The 15,788-nt window shown below is 55.6% G+C and overlaps 2 protein-coding genes across 2 annotated transcripts; both read left to right on the top strand.

The window, feature by feature from the left end:
• The first annotated feature begins 319 nt into the window (after nt 1–319).
• On the top strand, nt 320–11,356 carry EDC4 (enhancer of mRNA decapping 4). The gene is made up of 29 exons (XM_037162580.2): nt 320–768; nt 3,140–3,296; nt 3,693–3,804; nt 4,088–4,187; nt 4,456–4,645; nt 4,744–4,891; nt 4,980–5,084; nt 5,407–5,516; nt 5,598–5,681; nt 5,763–5,858; nt 5,958–6,060; nt 6,183–6,363; nt 6,455–6,527; nt 6,611–6,702; nt 6,779–6,969; nt 7,058–7,179; nt 7,272–7,425; nt 7,752–8,185; nt 8,270–8,374; nt 8,445–8,597; nt 8,683–8,719; nt 8,852–9,029; nt 9,144–9,299; nt 9,405–9,520; nt 9,620–9,785; nt 9,869–10,055; nt 10,148–10,367; nt 10,440–10,603; nt 10,834–11,356. Exons 1-29 carry the CDS (start codon nt 687–689, stop codon nt 11,024–11,026), a joined length of 4,209 nt encoding a protein of 1,402 aa, XP_037018475.2. The 5' UTR covers nt 320–686; the 3' UTR covers nt 11,027–11,356.
• Nucleotides 11,357–11,441: 85 nt separating this feature from the next.
• On the top strand, nt 11,442–13,250 carry NRN1L (neuritin 1 like). Its single transcript, XM_037162581.2, has 3 exons — nt 11,442–11,830; nt 12,593–12,725; nt 12,858–13,250. The coding sequence occupies exons 1-3, from the start codon at nt 11,737–11,739 to the stop codon at nt 13,141–13,143; spliced, it is 513 nt and encodes a 170-aa protein (XP_037018476.2). The 5' UTR covers nt 11,442–11,736; the 3' UTR covers nt 13,144–13,250.
• Nucleotides 13,251–15,788: the final 2,538 nt, after the last annotated feature.

Below are 15,788 nucleotides of genomic sequence, written 5' to 3'. Positions count from 1 at the left end.
CGTCTTGCCTGAGGGTACTAGGTTGGGCAATCCGGATGTTGTTGGAAGCCTGTTAGAACAATGTGATCTTTTTGAAGGGGTTAGCTCTCATGACCTTGCAATTCCTGGACCTTCTGACATCGTGGGTCCCCTCAGGAATTTGGGTTACACTGACCTATTTCCTAAAGAGTAACCCTGGCTCCTGCCAGTTCAGCTTGTTTCTGGAGGAGTCTGAGAACAGCCTGGGTGGCCGAGTAGACCGGGTTCTAGGCCCATCAAGAGACCTTGCCTTGGGAGTGGGCATGGACGGGCGGGGTATTCTGAGGCTAGTATCGCTTTGCGCGGTCCAGTACATGGACATTTGCTTTGCCTCGGTCTTGTGAAACTCATCGGACTTCGCTGGCACGGGGGTGGGGTAGCAGAAGGAGACGGGCTCCAGGACAAGCAAGGCGTTCTCCCTCAGCGCGGAACCTTTCTTCTCCGGTCCGTGCAGGTTCCGGGAGCCGAGGCTCAGCGGGCCGGAAGTGAAGGCGGTTAGTTGTGGTGGGGGGGTTTAGGGACGCGGTGCGGACGGCGGTTTGTGGGCTCCGGGTGGGCTGATTGTAGTGACCCGCGTCCCGTCTCTGGTCCCGGCGCGGCTGTGCTCGGCTGGTGCGCGGCGTCAGCGAAACGAACGCGGCGCGGACAGAGCGTCTGCGGCTGGGCCCATGGCCTCCTGCGCGAGCATCGACATCGAGGACGCCACGCAGCACCTACGGGACATCCTCAAGCTGGACCGGCCCGCGGGAGGTGAGCCGGGACAGCGAGGGTGGGCCCTTGCTGAGCAGGCAGAGGAGCGGCTCGGGTCAGGGTCGCCCTCAGTACCCCCAGGTCCCTCCTGCTTTGCATCCTCCCGGCTGGTGAGGGCAGAAGAGGGTTAGAGCAGTAACTCCCTGAGCATGTTACCGGAAGGGCGCAGACCCCCGGTGCGATCCCTCCCCATTCTATCGCCGGGACGTTCTGCCTCGTCGTCCTTCAGCGTCTCAGCTGAAGGTGAGGCTCCCTCGCCGAATGCATGGCTCCGCTGGTGGCCTGACCCCAAGGTCTCTAGTGTTTCTGTCTCTAGTGTCTGGGTTCGCAACCCGTTTGCCATACTTCAGAGGCCTATTCGGTGCTCTGTATTCTGAGTTCTGTATCTAGACCTAGGCGCTGGGCTGAGAAGCTGCGGATCCGCCTCTGCAACTTGCCCTTCCCTCGAGAACACAAATTCCAAGCGTGATTCTTGAAACTATTTTTCTGGAGGGAAGTGTCCACCCCCAATCCCACGCCCTTACTGGGATTAAGGCAAATCACAGACTGCAAGGCCCTGATTGGATTAGACAAAACATCTGCAAAACAAAGTTTATTTCCATTCGTTTAAACTTTATTTGGGCTTGCAGTGATACCTCAGCTGCTCCTACCCTCAAGGAACCTAAGGACGTTGTAATGTAACTGTTGACATGACCGAGACGAGTGCTTTGGCATTTTGTTGGGGACAGGGCAGGTGGGATGGGGACTGGACAGTGCTGGAGAACAGGTCTGAGAAAGGAGACAATGTTCAGGGTAGTTCTTGTAATATGAACAGGAGTTGGGTGTTAGAAAAGCATTAACAAAGCTGAAATAGCATGGGTGAAGGTACCAAAAGTTCCCAGCTGGTTCAGGGACCCGAGAAAAGTTGCAGTGGTTGAAAGGCCAGTGGGTGATGGTGGTTTAGGTGTGCAGGGGCCAGAGCTGAGAGAACTGGTATTTCCTCAGGCCCTGTTCTTCAACCTGCTGGGAGATCCCAACTGGCTGCTGCTGGAAACTGGCACTGGTTCTCACTCTGGGTGGGGTTAACTATTCCCTGAAAAAATTCATCTTCTACTACTTGAAACCACTGACTCTTTGCCACAGGCCTGGAGTGTGCTCCTTTTCACTCATGTGAGAGGCTTGGGCCTCTCCTGCTCATCAGCTGCTACGTAGACTAGAATCCACAAAGGTTTGATAGAGCCTGACACGGCCAACCTTGTGCCGTTGTTTGTCTTCATGGTAGCCTTCCTGGGAGGGAGAGTGGTCAGCTTACCCCGGAGTAGCTAAGGTGGCTCTGATCCAAGTGACGTGGCCTGGAGGCTTTCCTCTGAACTCTTCGTTTATTGACTGATACTTGATTCTTCTGTTTGCCAGGGAGCTCTGGCTTGTCTCCTCTCACTGGTGGACTGTGTCAGACCCCAGGCTTTTGTGCCTAGGAAAATTTAATGTGATCCTTAATGTGGAGCCCTAGTCTCCTTGCAACCTGGGAGTTTTGGAGTACTGTCTGAGCCTATAAGGGTGCTTGAAACTCAGTGAATGGCAAACTGAAATGCTGTCTTTCCTGACTCCACACACTACCCCATATGTTCTCTTCTTTGTCCAGATCCTTCATGTCCACTCATTCTGAGTTTACCCTCCCAAGGTGGCATCTTCTGAGCCATTTCTCTGTGGGGCAGGTGCCTTTCTTCCTTACTCCCACATCTTATCAGTGTCCTTGACCATGCCTTAGAAGCCCACTCTTTCTTCTCCAGCCCTGCCACTACCTTGATCTAGGCCCTTGTATCTCTCACCCAGATTCTCAACTATCCTTCAGGCTGCCTTAGAGCAATCAGCCCTCTGGCCAGTGCTGACCATGCTATCTTCCCTTTTAAAACTCTTCCGTGGCTCTCATTGCTTCCTGGAGAACCTAAGCACCCCAGTCTCATACCTGAGACCTCTGCAGCCTTATTTTCCCTTCATCTTTCCCATGTTTGTGTGTTCTAGCTACAGTGGCTTTGATGGTGGTGACTCTTCTGTGAAGTCTGTCCTGACCCTTCCCATGCTCTCTCTTAAGTACACAGAGTCCCTCTGTGCTGACCTGGGCCTGAGTATTAATTGGCTTCAGAGAATCCTTGATAGCTTGCACTCCTCTCCGAGATAGAAGAGCCTCATGCTTCTCCTTGGTCCTGGCGTACAGTGGGTCCACCATCAGTGTGTATGGAATATTAGAGATGAACAAAGGGCCATCCTTCCCACAGACAGGCCTCATTTGAGTGTTGCTGGAGTGCCTCATGATTCTGAAGGGAAGCTCTGCATTAGGAGAGGCTCGTGGGCAGGTGGAACAACCTCAGACAGTGGCCCTCTCTGCCCCCAGGCCCCAGTGCAGACAGCCAGAGGCCATCTAACACCTACAATGGGGACCTCAATGGGCTCCTGGTTCCAGACCCTCTCTGCTCAGGTGATGGTACTTCGGCAAACAAGCCTGGTCTCCGGGCCAAGCCATCTATTAACCTGCAGGAGAAGCAGGTCATGTGAGTGCCTGGGACATAACAGTGGCGGTGATGGGGTGTTTGGGGTGTTTGCTAGCTAAAGGCATGAGATGAGGGGAGAGAAGGGCCAGCAGCCTCTACTGCTCCCTTACTAGATGTCCTGGGTCGTAGCATTTTAACCACACTGAGCTTGCACTGGGATGAGGGGTGAGTGCAAGCTGAAGGGCTTGGCCCAGATCTGATGTTTAAGCACTTTATTTAGCATTCTCAAGGAGGGAGGTGAGCAAGGGAAGCTGTGGGTCTGGGGACCAGTGCACCCAGAACTGTGTATTGGGATTGGACACCCGCCCTATGGTGGTTGTATCCTCTCCTTATTCCAACCCTGCCCATTGAGACTTAGGGTGAAAAAGAGTTAAGCTTGTGCACCCCTCCCTGCAGCTGCCTCTCGGGAGATGACAGCTCTACCTGCATTGGGATCTCGGCCAAAGAGGTAGAAATTGTGGCCAGCAGTGACTCTAGCATCTCGAGCAAGGCACGGGGGAGCAACAAGGTGAGTACCAAGATGTTGTATATGGTGAATGGGGACACACAACCTCTCCCATGCTGCCAGTTCCTATGGGGACCACCTTAACCAACAACTAGTGTGCCCCGTCTCAGGAAGCCAGGGTTTGCTACCAAATCTGTGTGGGAATCTGGCACCAGGAGTTGTGATTGGGTGACTGGGCTTGCATATGTGGCCTCTACTGTCCCCAGGGATGCTGGGGATCATTTAAACTCCAGGAAAGCTGCCCCAGCCCTCAGCTTCTACAACCTTCCTCACCCTTGGTTCTCAGGTGAAAATCCAGCCCGTTGCCAAGTATGACTGGGAGCAGAAATACTACTATGGCAACCTGATTGCTGTGTCTAATTCCTTCTTGGCTTATGCCATTCGGGGTGAGTTGGGGCAGGGGACAGGAGGGAGGTGTTCTGTGAGAAGCCCCAGAGACCCAGGTTGAGTGTAAGGGCTCTCAGCCCACTCAGACCTTGAGGATGCAATATAAAGCTTGTCTGTGTTGCTCCCAGCTCTGCCAGGCCTTGGCTGGCCAAGTGGGAAAACCAGGCTTGAGGCTGGTGGTGGCTGTGAGGCAGGCAAGGGCAGGGCTTCTCTGCTGCTGCCTGGGCCTAGACACCCACTCACAGCCAACCACTGCCCTGATTCCAGCTGCCAACAATGGCTCAGCAATGGTGAGGGTGATCAGTGTCAGCACTTCGGAGCGGACCCTGCTCAAGGGCTTCACGGGCAGTGTGGCTGACCTGGCCTTCGCACACGTCAATTCCCCACAGCTGGCCTGCCTGGATGAGGCAGGCAATTTGTTTGTGTGGCACTTGGCTCTGGTTAATGGCAAAATTCAGTATCCTTTTCTGGGGATGGGATGGGATGGGATGGGGGACTGAGGAAAGGTGGGCAGAGCTCATCATCTACCTGGTTAGCCCTTAACGCCCTGTTCAGAGAAGAGATTCTGGTCCACATCCGGCAGCCAGAGGGTACGCCGCTGAATCACTTTCGTAGGATCATCTGGTGCCCATTCATTCCCGAGGAGAGTGAAGAGTGTTGTGAGGAGGGTAGCCCAATGGTGGCCCTTTTGCATGAGGACAGGGTGAGGAGGCTGGGCATAGGGGGAGGGGGTGGTCAGAGCAGCCAAGGTGTGGGCATGAGCTGAACGCTCACCTCGCTGTACCTTCCAGGCTGAGGTGTGGAACCTGGACATGCTCCGCTCCAACCACAGCACCTGGCCTGTGGATGTCAGCCAGATCAAGCAGGGCTTCATCATGGTAAAAGGCCACAGCACAGTAAGCCTGCAGCTGAATTCCTTCCTTGCTCTTCCCCTTTACTTGTGTCCCTCCTCTATTCCCCATACCTAGAGCTGCTCGGGTAGCTTTACTGGCGTCCTGTCCACTGGGACTTGGATCACAAATTGACCTCCACCTGTGGGGCTCACGCCTGTGTGGCTATAATGGCCTGGTCTTCTCTCTGGCTCCCATTCGTTTAGTCTTTCACACTCATGTGTGGATCCACTGTGGGTCAGCCCAGTGCACTGTCATTCTCATCTGAGATGGGCTTGCTCCCACCTCTAATCTGGTGGAAAAGCAAGGCTCTTTGGGTTCTTCCCAGTACCTGAGTGAAGGGGCCCTCTCACCTGATGGGACTGTCCTGGCTACAGCAAGCCATGATGGCTTTGTCAAGTTCTGGCAGATCTACATTGAGGGGCAGGATGAGCCAAGGTAAGACGGGGCCTGAGGGACTGGGAACCCCAGGTAGGGGACTAGATCACCCACTCAGGCTCCTCATCTGCCTGCTTGCAGGTGTCTACATGAGTTGAAGCCTCATGATGGGCGGCCTCTCTCCTGCCTCCTGTTCTGTGATAACCATAAGAAACAGGACCCTGAGTGAGTGAGTGGGCAGGCAGGTGGGCGGCGGGCTGGACCTTAGGCTCCCCGCCAATCACTCAGTGTCTTGTTGCTTTGTAGGGTCCCTTTCTGGAGGTTCCTCATTACTGGTGCTGACCAGAATCAGGAGCTAAAGATGTGGTGCACGGTGTCCTGGACCTGCCTGCAGACCATTAGGTAAGCATAGGCTGGGGAGCAGATGGGGGTAAGCAGTGTTGGGAATATGGGTTCTTTCCTCTCTCTTAGTCTCATTCATTCTGCTTTGTGGCCTCCTAGCTTCTCCCCAGATATCTTCAGCTCAGTGAGTGTGCCACCCAGCCTCAAAGTTTGCCTGGACCTCTCAGCAGAATATCTGATTCTCAGCGATGTGCAGCGAAAGGTAGACTGCATTGGGGGGCACCCCAGTCAGACTTGGTGTTACTGGGAAAGGCAGAGATGTGTGTGGCACATCCACAGCCCTCACAGCCTGTGAGCTCAGCTGTGAATGCACTGCCTGTGCAGGTCCTTTATGTGATGGAGCTGCTGCAGAACCAGGAGGAAGGCCGTGCCTGCTTCAGTTCCATCTCTGAGTTCCTACTCACCCACCCTGTATTGAGCTTTGGTATCCAGGTTGTGACTCGCTGCCGGCTGAGGCACACTGAGGTGCTGCCTGCTGAGGAAGAGAATGACAGCCTAGGGGCCGGTGAGCTGCTCAGAATCGGGGCTATACATTGGTATGTAGGGAGTGCCAAGACACAGGGCCAGGGGCTTAGTCGTCCACATTGTCCTTGCAGATGGGAACCACGGAGCTGGTGCCATGGAGTCTGCAGCTGGTGTGCTCATCAAGCTCTTTTGCGTGCATACTAAGTGAGTGTGCCCTGTCTGTGCTCCTCCCCACACTACCAACTGGCCCCTTCGAGCTCTCTCCTATTCTCCTACTCTTCCTAAAGGGCACTGCAAGATGTGCAGATCCGCTTCCAGCCGCAGCTGAACCCTGATGTGGTCGCCCCGCTCCCCACTCACACTGCCCATGAGGACTTCGGTGAGTGAGGGGTGAGGGGAGAGCAGTTTAGATTGACCAGGGTCTAGTTTGACTGAAGTGGCAGATTTCCCCACAGCATTTGGAGAATCTCGGCCCGAACTGGGCTCTGAGGGTCTGGGTTCAGCTACTCACGGCTCCCAGCCTGATGTCCGACGTATCGTGGAGTTACCTGCCCCTGCTGACTTCCTTAATCTGAGCAGTGAGACGACGAAGCCCAAGCTGATGACACCTGACGCCTTCATGACACCTAGCACCTCCCTGCAGCAGGTGTGCTGGGGCTGGGGCTCGGGCTCAGGGCAGTGGGACCTGGGAATTCCTACCCATAGGCTACAGCTCTCACTCTGCATCTCCCCAGATTGCTGCCTCCCCTAGTAGTAGCAGCAGCAGCAGCAGCAGCAGTAGCGGCAGCAGCAGCTCCTCTCTCACAGCAGTATCAGCCATGAGTAGTACCTCAGCTGTGGACCCCCCCTTGCCCAGGTGAAGTGAGGATCAGCGTTGGGGTCGGGCAGGGGCTGGTGCCAGGTGATGCCAAGCTCTGGCTGCTTATACCTCAGCCTTCTTGTCACCAGGCCATCTGAGGAGCTGACCTTGAGCCCCAAGCTGCAGCTGGATGGCAGCCTGACAATGAACAGTGGCAACAGCCTGCAGGCAAGCCCACGCAGCCTCCTGCCTGGCCTGCTCCCAGGTCCAGCTGACAAATTAACTCCCAAAGGGCCTGGGCAGGTGCGTGTGTGTGAAATTCAGGTTAGCAGGTGCATAGCAGTGGGAAGGTTGGCAGCAGTCTTCTTCTCTAGCACCCTGTCTGTTTGTCCTGTTCTGCCTATGGTGGCCCATGTTTCCCTTGAGGTCATCTCAGCTTCCCACATTCCCTGGAGGACAGCTCCTCAGCCTGTCCATTCCCACCTCCTCTCCTGAGCTGTGGCTGTTCTTGATTGCATCCCCTTTCCCCACTGTTGCATCTCTCGTCATTACAAATACCAGTACTTCGTCTCTGTGCTCCCCCTACACCTGTTTCCCTCCACCTAAGTCCCCATTTTGACCTACCTCAGGTACCTAGTGCTGCCTCTGCACTCTCCCTGGAGCTGCAGGAAGTGGAGACCCTGGGGCTGCGCCAGGCTTCCCCCAGCCGTACCCGCTCCCCCGATGTTATCTCTTCGGCTTCCACTGCCCTGTCCCAGGACATCCCTGAGATAGCATCTGAGGCCCTGTCCCGTGGCTTTGGTGCCTCTGCTTCTGAGGACCTTGAGCCAAACAGTATGGCCTCAGCTGCCTCAGCACTACACCTGCTGTCCCCGCGGCCCCGGCCAGGGCCTGAGCTCGGCTCCCAGCTTAGCCTGGATGGAGGCCCTGGGGACGGGGATCGGCATAGTACTCCCTCCCTCCTGGAGGCCGCCTTGACCCAGGAGGCCACAGCCCCTGACAGCCAGGTCTGGCCTACAGCACCAGACATTACTCGGGAGACATGCAGCAGCCTCACAGAAAGGTGAGGAGCGTGGGAGGGGGAAAGTGCCCTGATGGTAGGGGCTTCAGGTGGAGTCATCCATTGCTGAGTCAGCCATCCTCCCAGCCCCAGGAATGGCCTACAGGAAAAACACAAGAGCCTGGCCTTCCACCGACCACCTTATCACTTGCTACAACAACATGACAGCCAGGATGCCAGTGCTGAACAAAGGTAGGTGCTGTTCTCTCACAAGGGCAGGCCAGCAAGTGGTAGGCGCTTACGCCTCTCCTCCTTCCCACAGTGACCATGACGATGAAGTGGCCAGCCTCGCCTCTGCTGCGGGGGGCTTTGGCACCAAAGTTCCCACTCCACGGCTGCCCGCCAAGGACTGGAAGACTAAGGGATCCCCTCGGACCTCACCCAAGCTCAAGAAGAAGGGCAAAAAAGATGATGGGTAGGACGGGTCCTGGGGCCAGGGAGAGGGGTGGTCTCCAGGCTGCCTGCATGACGTGGCCTGAGGTGCTTCTCGCCTATGGCAGGGATTCAGCTATGGAATCCCGGCTCACGGAGCGCCAGGTGAGTGAGCAAACACCCTTTCTACTTCTAGGACTCCTTTCAGAGGGTGGGGGAGAGATCTGGGCCATTCCCTGGTCTGGTGTGTGGGGACAGGTAGGGCAGGTATGATGCGACTGTCGGTGCTACTGGCAGGTGGCAGAGCCCTCTGAGGACTGGCCAGCACTAATCTGGCAACAGCAGAGAGAGCTGTTGGAGTTGCGACACAGCCAAGAAGAGCTGCTGCAGCGCCTATGCAGCCAGCTTGAAGGCCTGCAGAGCACCGTCACGGGCCACGTAGAGCGTGCCCTAGAGTCTCGGCATGAACAGGAACGTATCCTTGTGGGCAGTGGCCCAGCGTGGAGGAGGGTGAGAGGCAGCTACAGCATTCTTGGACTGAGAAGGGACACGGGAGCTGCTCCAGGTCTGTTCCTTAGCTACCACACAGAGCGGCGGCTAGAACGGGCATTGGCGGAGGGGCAGCAACGGGGTGGTCAGCTGCAGGAACAGCTGACACAACAGATGTCCCAGGCACTGTCTTCAGCTGTGGCTGGGCGGCTGGAGCGCAGCATACGGGACGAGATCAAGAAGACGGTGCCTCCATGTGAGTTTTGCATGAGACTTCTCTGGGTGGGCTGGGTGGGAGTGGGGCCCCTACCTGTCAAGCTTTCTCTCATGGCTCCACCTCTCCCTCCTCACCTTGCCCCAGGTGTCTCTAGGAGTCTAGAGCCTGTGGCAGGCCAACTGAGCACCTCAGTGGCCACCAAGCTCACAGCTGTGGAAGGTAGCATGAAAGAGAATATCTCCAAGCTGCTGAAATCCAAGGTGCTATAGGGCCAAAGAGGAGGGAGGTTGGTGGTTGGTGGACTTGATCACACCAGCTTAGACTCAGGCTTTTGGTTCGGCCCTTCCCTTTACCCCCAGAACTTGACAGATGCCATTGCCCGAGCAGCTGCAGACACGTTACAGGGACCAATGCAGGCTGCCTACCGTGAAGCCTTCCAGAGTGTGGTGCTGCCTGCCTTTGAGAAGAGCTGCCAGGCCATGTTCCAGCAGATCAATGATAGCTTCCGACTGGGCACACAGGAATGTGAGTGGGGTCCAATACTCCAAGGCGGAGGGGCTGTCCTCTTATCCCTCAGCATCCTTATGGCCCCTGTGGTCACCTTTCAGACTTGCAACAGCTAGAGAGCCACATGAAGAGCCGGAAGGCACGAGAGCAGGAGGCACGGGAGCCTGTGTTGGCCCAGCTTCGGGGCCTGGTCAGCACGCTGCAGGGTGCCACCGAGCAGATGGCAGCCACTGTGTCCAGCAGTGTTCGGGCTGAGGTGCAGCACCAGCTGCACTTGGCAGTGGGCAGGTGTGTGGGCAGGATACTGGGTGAGGTGGTGGGTTTGGAAAAGGTCACACCAGACTCCCCATCTACCTCATCTATCTTGTTTCCCTTTGCAGCCTGCAGGAGTCCATTTTAGCACAGGTGCAACGCATTGTTAAGGGTGAGGTGAGTGTGGCACTCAAGGAGCAGCAGGCTGCTGTCACCTCTAGCATCATGCAAGCCATGCGCTCAGCTGCTGGCACACCTGTCCCTGCTGCTCATCTGGACTGCCAGGCCCAGCAAGCCCATATCCTGCAGCTGCTGCAGCAGGGCCACCTCAATCAGGCCTTCCAGCAGGTATGCCAGGCCCAGTTAAGACTCAGGTGCCTCCCGACAAAATCCACACACTAAATGCTATCCTCTACCCAGGCCCTGACAGCTGCCGACTTGAACCTGGTGCTGTACGTGTGTGAAACTGTGGATCCAGGCCAGGTTTTTGGGCAGCCCCCCTGCCCACTCTCCCAGCCCGTGCTTCTTTCCCTCATCCAGCAGCTGGCCTCTGACCTTGGCACCCGAACTGACCTCAAGCTCAGGTGAGTGGGTACAGTTGCACCAGAAGATGGGCTGGGGCAGAGGTAAGGGAGCAGTTCAAAGCAAAGACTCCCACCCTAGCCTGACTCCTTCCCTAATTCCACCAGTTCCCCCATCCATCTCTGGCTCAGAGGCCTCCTTTGTCAGCTGTTCCTCTGGGCCTCAGTTCCACCAGGGGGCGCTCCCATCTGCTGGAGCCCACCTGTAGCCTGTCCCTTTCCTCTACCCCCAGCTACCTAGAAGATGCTGTGATGCACCTGGACCACAGTGACCCTATCACTCGGGACCACATGGGCTCCGTCATGGCCCAGGTGCGCCAGAAGCTCTTCCAGTTCCTGCAGGCCGAACCACACAACTCACTTGGCAAAGCAGCCCGGCGTCTCAGCCTCATGCTGCATGGCCTTGTGACCCCCAGCCTCCCTTAGCTAAGCCTGCCTTGCCCAGGGGTGGGGTGGCACTGAAGGCCAGTAGACAGGCCAGGCCAAAGCAGGATCATGTCTACCCATTACCTGCTTAGGCTTCCACCTCTGGGGTGTTTTGGGGGGAACACTGGTTGTGGTTATGGTAACCAACAGGTTTAGGCTGGGCCCAGGGCGGGTATTGTGCCTTCTTGGGTTCTGCCATGCCTGGAGCATGACCCCCGAGATTGTGACACCACTTGAGTTGAATTTTCCATGTTTATTTTTACCTCTGTTTTGGACCTTTTTTGTTTTTGAAAACATTGAGAAATTTAATTAAATGCTTTTGGAATAAAATGGAGTATGTGTGCTTTTAGTGTCTTTGGTGTGACTTTGATAACTGCCCTCTGTTCCCTGGCCTCCGTCTTCTCCCTGTTTAGAGCTTTGTCAGGGCCAACCCAGAGGCCTGGACACCTGCATTCATCTGCACAACTGCCTTCCTAGATCTCCCCTTTCCATCTTTGGGATGAGAGCCCAGCGCCCAGGGCTCAGCAGGACCCTGACTCCTCTCTGTGAGGTCCCTTTCCTTTGCCTATTTGAGTACTGGTGGTGGCTGCCTGCTGGCTTTGAAGCCCCGCCTCCAGCTCACATCCAATCAGAGTCCCTCCTTTTGGGGGCTGGGCTGAAGGGCTGCACTTAAGGCTGGTAGCTCTCTGGCACTAGGCTCCCAGGCGGGGATGATGCACTGCTGCTGCTGCTGCTGTCGCCACTGCCAGCAACTGCCCTGTACGGTGGGGCTGCTGCTGCTGCTGCTGCTGTTACCACCATTCGGTGAGTTATAGGTGTATGGGACCAGCCCGGGCCATACAGCCTCTCACCAGGTTGGGTTGGGTGCATGGGAGCTGAGGCACAGCCTTGCCGAGTACTGGGAACCAGGATGGTGGGGAGGTGCAAGGGCTCCAGGGAGGGGATAATGTGTACCAGTGGCCTCAGAACCAAAAAGAGAGAGGTGTGGACTGAGCCCTGGTTGTGGGGGAAGGACCTCAAAATTTTGTAGCCCCCATTCTGATAAAGGAAGACTTGGCCTTTGAGGAGACTCCTAGACCAGCCTTAGGATTCCCTGAGGTCCGTTAGGGTCTGACTTGGATCCTGACACCCTCTATCCTGCCCTAGCCATCTGATAATACCTGCTTTGGAATGGGGTGCAAAGGCAAAGCAGAGCTTGTCTAGACTATAGATCCTGGACACGGTGCTAAGGAGGGGGAGTTTGTTCCTGAACCCTGCCCTACTTTGCCCTGTCCTGGCTCCTTCACTTGGACCATTTTCATCCAATTTGGAGCTACAGAGGTCCCAGAAGCTGGGAGGAAGAACTGACCCCTGAAACTTGAGGACTCCTACCGCACCCTGCTCCACACTTACTCTATTTGGTCCCACCTAGAACAGGGAGCAGGCAGGTGATCCCCAGATATACCCCTTATTTCCCTGGGGTACCTCATTCACGCTGAGTCACGTCCCCAGAGCATGCCAGGGTAAACAAGCCCCTGGGGGTTGGGCAAGCTCATCCTATTAACTATTTTCCACCCCCACCCCCAGTCCCTGTATCTCCCCTGGAGGCAGCTGCCAGAGGCCCAGGCCACTGTGACCACATATATCAGGGTTTTGCTGAGTGTCTCATCCGCTTGGGGGACGGCATGGGTCAAGGAGGTGAGCTGGAGACCATTTGCAGGTAAGAGCAGGTACAAGGGCAGCGGCGTGACCCTCACCCCCACCCCCCACCTTTACCATCCATCCCCGAACCTCTTCCCATTCCAAAGCCTCTTTGCCCCACCTAATTCCCTTAACCCCACACCCTTAACAGGTCTTGGAATGACTTCCACACCTGCGCCTCTCAAGTCCTGTCAGGCTGCCCGAAGGAGGCGGCTGCTGTGTGGGAATCCCTACAGCAAGAAGCTCGCAGGGTCCAGAACCCGGATAACTTACACACCCTGTGTGGTGCCCCTGTGCATGTCCTGGAGCATGGCACAGGTCCCGAGGTCAACCAGGAGACACTGAGGGCGACAGCATCCGCCCCGACCCCAGCCCCTGCTCCCTTGCTGCTGGGGGCTGCTCTGGCATTTGTTTGCCTCCTGGGGCCCCTGGCCTAGCCATTGGAGTTGGGTAGCAGTGCCCCTGCCCCCACCCCTGCCTTGGTGGCTGCCCTCCAGGCTCTGAAGAGTGCGTTCAGCTTTCATTAAAAGTATTTATATTTGTACTAAGCTTCTTCCTTTCTTCCGGCCGCTCACTGCTTGACTCAGATGGAGGCCTCCCGAAGCTGATTCCCTAAGACAGAATGGGCAGGGCCTAAGGCTGCCACAGGGGACTCCATCTTTCTCCTTACAAACACTCATTTCCCAAAGGCAGTGCCAAGCTTTCCATTACATGCAGGTTCCAAGAGCTCTAATGGTCTGTCCTCCCTGCTTGATATTCCTAGCCCTGCCTCGCCCCTCGGGGCCCCGTGAGTGGGCACTCCACCCACTGCAGTGACTCGCCCTGCTCCCCACTATGGCCACCCTCAGTCCCCTGGTTCATTCTAGCCTCCAGGCTCCTAGCTGTCTCACCTCCCCTGCTGAACTACCACCTTAGCCTTCAAGACAGCTCAGAATAAGTGCTCAGTCCTCTCCTCCCCTGGGGTCCTGGTCCATCTGAGGGGAGCCTGTTCCAGAAGGTGGGGAGCCCCTGTTGGAATCTACATTCAGGTCACTGATGTGACCTGGAGCTGCAGATACTGGGGTCACAATGAGGGTCCTACTGGCCTCTGCTCCCCACAAGCTTGTTCACTGAGAAGAGGTCTGCAGTGTGAAGTCAAAACAATCCCAGAAGGCATTCTGGAAGCATGGAATGGGTACATGGTATGAGGTGCCCCTGTCCATCCGGAGGAGAGGAAGAGCAAGATTCAGCCTGGGCAGATCCCGAGGAAAGGAGGTGTCTCAGAGAGGGTGAGATCATCTTTCCATCAGGCTTCTACCACCAGCACCAGGACCCTATTCCTAGCTACCGCCCACAGTGGGCACTGTCATGGCCTCCTCGTTGCCTTCTAATCTCCCTCCCTCCCCTTTATTCTCCATTTTCTATATTGAAAAACTGATCCTGCTATTAAGCTCCTTCTCATTGTCTAGGAGGCCCTACATAAGTCAGCTCGGCCTAGTTTATTCAGTCTACTCCTGCAACTCCCCTCTGTAGCAGCACAGAGGAGAGGAGTGATCCACCTATCCAGGCCTTGGGGCCAGGGGAGAAGCATGCTAGGGGCAATAGGAGGTAAGGATGGAGACTCACAAGTGGTTGGGGAAAGGTGGGGCTGCGATGGAGAGGGTTTTATGAGAGGGGCCCAAAGGAATCTGTAGGGAGGGAGGGAGAGAGGGGTGGGAACCGAGGTCTCTGCAGGCCAGATTTACACTAAAGGCCTACACTGGGAGGCTGTGTTCCAGGACAGAATCTGGCCTGATAGGACGCTTGCAGAAGCTCCAGGGTGACAAGTGCTTCCAGAGACCTCCACCCACATGTGTGGGAGCCCTACTGCATCCTAACATACTTCCCTAACACCCTCCCATTTCGATTAGGTCAGATGCCTCCATTAACTCCCTTTCTGCTGTATCTTTGCCCCTGTGCTTCATTTGCCTGTACTTTTATCCCCACTTCTCTCTCCCAGCCAGCATTACCCATCTTTTCCCATAACCTGAAAGAGAAAGTTCAGAACCCCCCCTCCAGATCTGCCCTCCTTTGACCATCATAATTTTCCAGTAGGAAAGGCCATCCTTTTATTCCTCTGAATCTTTGTATATCTGTTCCCTGTGCTCAGAATACCCCTCCCCATGTTCTCCTGGTGAAAACTCCTTTCTTGTTCAGCACCACCTCCTCCAGGAAATATTCTCTAACCCCGACTCCAAGCTGAATCAGCAGCCTCCTACAGGTCCACACAGCTCTGGGCTCTCTTCTGTCTCAGTACTGATAGCACTGGCTTTGTTAATGTCTAGGTCCAGGTCATAATTCCCATCTGTGGACTCCCCAAGGGTCCTCTTTGTGTCTGTAGCACACAAAGAGTGTACAAAGAGTGTATTTGCTGGGTACAAAAAGTGTACCTGATTGAATATCTAACTGCAGCATAGAAATGTTACAGTCAGCGAGAGCTCGGCTGAGAATGACCCCAGTGTGGAGGATATATTTTCTTGGGGCAGCCCCCTCAGCCTGCGCACATTGTTGGGAGGGATGGTGCTGGGGCTCTAGACCCCAAAAGTCTTCCCGGAGCCACTCTTCACGGGTGGCCAAGAGAAGCCTACTTCTAGTAGCAAGGGCCAGCCACGTGGGGAGATTACCATCCTCCTGCTGTGACCTATTTTCCCCTGATGTTTGCTCCCTAAATCCTTGCTCTTCCCCGGAATTGAGTGACCTGGTATCTGTGAATGGGGTTGGGGGTGGGGACAGAATCTGCTCTCTGGCCAGGGGCTTAAAAGCTTTATGTATTTGATCCTAAAGCTGGAGGACAGTGTAAGCTGAGAGCCAAACTGACTGGGCCCTGGACACAGCTGCCCAGGCCAGAGCATCATGGGGATGGTGTTTCTCATATTTGCAGCTCTGCAGACATGGAACAGCTTATTGTTCAGGGGAGCCCTGGGGTCTGGATGTGCTGGGCTGGGTCCCCTCTGCATCAATATGCTTCTTCACCTCGTTCTTTACCAGAGCCAGGGTCAGCACCTATGCACAGAAAGGGCTCAATAAACTACTGAATTAACTTGCTGACTATCTGTAAAAGGGG

Source organism: Artibeus jamaicensis, unplaced genomic scaffold (assembly GCF_021234435.1).
Source record: "Artibeus jamaicensis isolate MK-2021 breed Jamaican fruit bat unplaced genomic scaffold, CSHL_Jam_final contig_464, whole genome shotgun sequence".
Taxonomy (NCBI): domain Eukaryota; kingdom Metazoa; phylum Chordata; class Mammalia; order Chiroptera; family Phyllostomidae; genus Artibeus; species Artibeus jamaicensis.
The sequence above is the reverse complement of the archived record's forward strand: the minus strand, read 5'-3'. Positions and strand labels throughout refer to the sequence as shown.